The 2,519-nt window shown below is 50.2% G+C and overlaps 1 protein-coding gene across 1 annotated transcript in view; it reads right to left on the bottom strand.

Moving 5' to 3' along the window:
- Window positions 1–559: 559 nt before the first annotated feature.
- The window catches only part of KLHDC10 (kelch domain containing 10), a 16,389-nt gene continuing 14,429 nt past the window's right edge, over window positions 560–2,519 (bottom strand). Inside the window, exon 10 of the mRNA XM_017727970.1 lies at window positions 560–2,077. Within this exon, the coding sequence (XP_017583459.1) occupies window positions 1,868–2,077 (210 nt within the window). The 3' untranslated portion in view covers window positions 560–1,867. The remainder of the gene's footprint in view (window positions 2,078–2,519) is intronic.

The following is a 2,519-nucleotide window of genomic DNA, read 5'->3' as shown; positions in this document are numbered from 1 at the left end:
CTTGCTCAGAGATCCAGGCTTGGATGGCTCCTTGGGGATGAGGGGAGATGCTCTTTAAAGCAGGTAAGAGAAAAGCCAGCACAGGGGTGACCAGGCTGCTCCAGGACAATGTTCCCAGAAGGCAAAGATGGAAGTGTGGATATTCAGCCTCAGAGTTTGGGATGGAAGAAGGAGCTGGAGAAATGGCCCTGCAGGTCACTACAAGGCAGGGCAGGAGAGCAGGGAACCCCTCCCCAGCCCACAGCTGCCAGCAGGGTCTGGATTCAGCAGCCAGGGAGGCTGGGAAGGGGTTGAAATGCACAATTCCTGCAAAGGTGCAGTGCAGGGGATGGAGACACCAGAGCTCCAAGCAGCTCCCACCAGTTCCTGTGGTCCCAGCACCTGAGAAAGCCTCAGCTGCGATGCCCAGCCTTTGTTGTTCTGAGCCTTGGGGGGGAAAAAGAGCAGCAACTGAGGCTGGAGAATGAGAATCTATTCCCAAGACCAGGGGAAGCTTAATTTTGGGACAAGGGCTGGGTTGCCTAAGTGGGGGGCAGTGACTCCAGCAGGCAGTGCCTTTGGATTAACAACATGAAGACAAATGCTATGGTTTATTTAAACATAAATGCAATCTCTTAAAAAGTAACTAAAATCCCAGAGTGTAACATCTGCCTTTGATGAAGAGGAAAGCATTGGGACAAGCTGATTTTAAAAACAAAAGGCACTTAAAAATGGGCTCCAACTGAAAAGGATTTTGCACAAACCTCATGCCTGGAGCTGCTCAGAGTTCAGTGGCCACTTAAATTCAGTGTAGAGAGCACAGGAGGACCAGAGACACTCCTTCCTGTCCTTCCTGTGCACAGACAATGGCTATTCCCAGCAGGAGGGAGAGATGTTCCCTTTCCCCTTTTTTTGGATGCTGTATTTCCTGGGCTGAGCGATCCACAAAGCCACCCCCCAAAACTGGCTTTAAATCCTATCTCCCACCCTCAGGGGAACATGAAGCAACAAAAAAAAGGCCAATTTGGGAGGTGTGGGAGGAAGGAAAACCAAAAGCTGGGAAATGCTGATAACCAGGACTTGGCTGAGCAGGTTAAGAGAGCTCTGAAATCCACAGGGTGAGTTTTTGCTGTAGCTTGTTCTGGGTGCAAAGTGAGCAGAAAAGGTTAAAAAAGCCTCAGGGAGACCTTTTCCCTCCCCACCCCCAGTAAACTACACAGTAGTCCCTTAAGTGGCAACTTTTTCCCAGTCTTCCAAGCAAACCTTTCAATATGAAAAGGGGAGAACACAGACACTGCACCAGGGAAGCTGCACGGGCCAAGCTTCGCTCGCCGCCCCGGGCGACGTTCCAGCCGTCTCCGGAAGCTCAGGGATGGGAACATGCCCAAGGAACACATGCAAGGCTGCAAGGCTGGAGCAATCGGTGGGTTTGGAGAGGGGGAGCTCAGCTGGATGGGAGGGATGGGTTATCCAAAGCAAAAGAACAGGTTGGTGGCTGCTCTGCATCAAATGCTCCTCGTTGGATACAAGGGTGAAAATACCAAGGTGAAGGTGCCATGTGTACACACAGGCTCAGACATTCAGTAACTCATTAAGCTCCCCAATTAATCTGCAAGCGTGTGCTGATGACAGGTTGATGGTGGGCTGCTTAGTCTCAGAAAATACTTTTTGATTAATGGTGTCATTTAGAGCTCCATAAATAAAAAGGGGATTTTTTTCAATGACTAAAAGTAACGGTGTCTCTAAAGGCATCGATGTATTTGCTGAGTAAGGCCTTGAGCAGGTTTCCTCCATGTTCTTAGCAAGACAATCCATGGAATCCATAAATAGGGGGTGGGAGGGGGAATTCTTCAACGTGGTGAGTCTTGGCCAGAAGTGGGAGATGTTCTCATTTTAGTCGCTCAACAAGTCCCTGCGTCAGTCCAAGGTGCAAAAGCTGGGATCTGGAGAGAGTTGCTAGCTGAGGGAAAGATTCCAGGAGCTTCTCCCAGCACAGTTCCAGCAGGCTGGGCACCACCAGCCACATTTTGAACAGGGAACCAGTCCGTTTGTTTTCGTGGATGTTGACCACTCCTCCGTGGACGTACATGCAGCCAGCCTAGGTGGGGAAAGGGGGACAGGAGTTACACAGCCAGGAAAAGCAGGACTGGGCTGGCCCCAGTCCCAGCTGCTGAGGTTCCTGCAGCACAGGTGTCACTGCCTGAGCCACTTGCTCTGGGATCAAGGGAGGAATCGCTGCTGGAGGGGCCATGTCTCATCCTAAACCATATATCCAGCACCTCAGAGTGCTCTGCCCTGAATTTTAGGTGATTTCTATCCCAAGAAATCCATTTTAGGAGTGTGGCAAACTGTATTACTTTATTAACAGAGCCACACTCATTTTGCAGCTAAAAATAATGGTTTTTTAAACTACGCCCACCTCACACAGACATCCTGCATTCCCTTGGCTCAGCACAACCCTGCTGAAGGGATGACAGGAACACAGAGAGATGGGGGAAAAACTCAGCTGCTGAGTGGCTTTTTTTTCTCCATATGCTGGC

The sequence above is a fragment of the Corvus brachyrhynchos genome, unplaced genomic scaffold, assembly GCF_000691975.1.
Source record: "Corvus brachyrhynchos isolate BGI_N302 unplaced genomic scaffold, ASM69197v1 scaffold182, whole genome shotgun sequence".
NCBI classification, from domain to species: domain Eukaryota; kingdom Metazoa; phylum Chordata; class Aves; order Passeriformes; family Corvidae; genus Corvus; species Corvus brachyrhynchos.
This window is presented reverse-complemented; position numbering and strand designations above follow the sequence as displayed.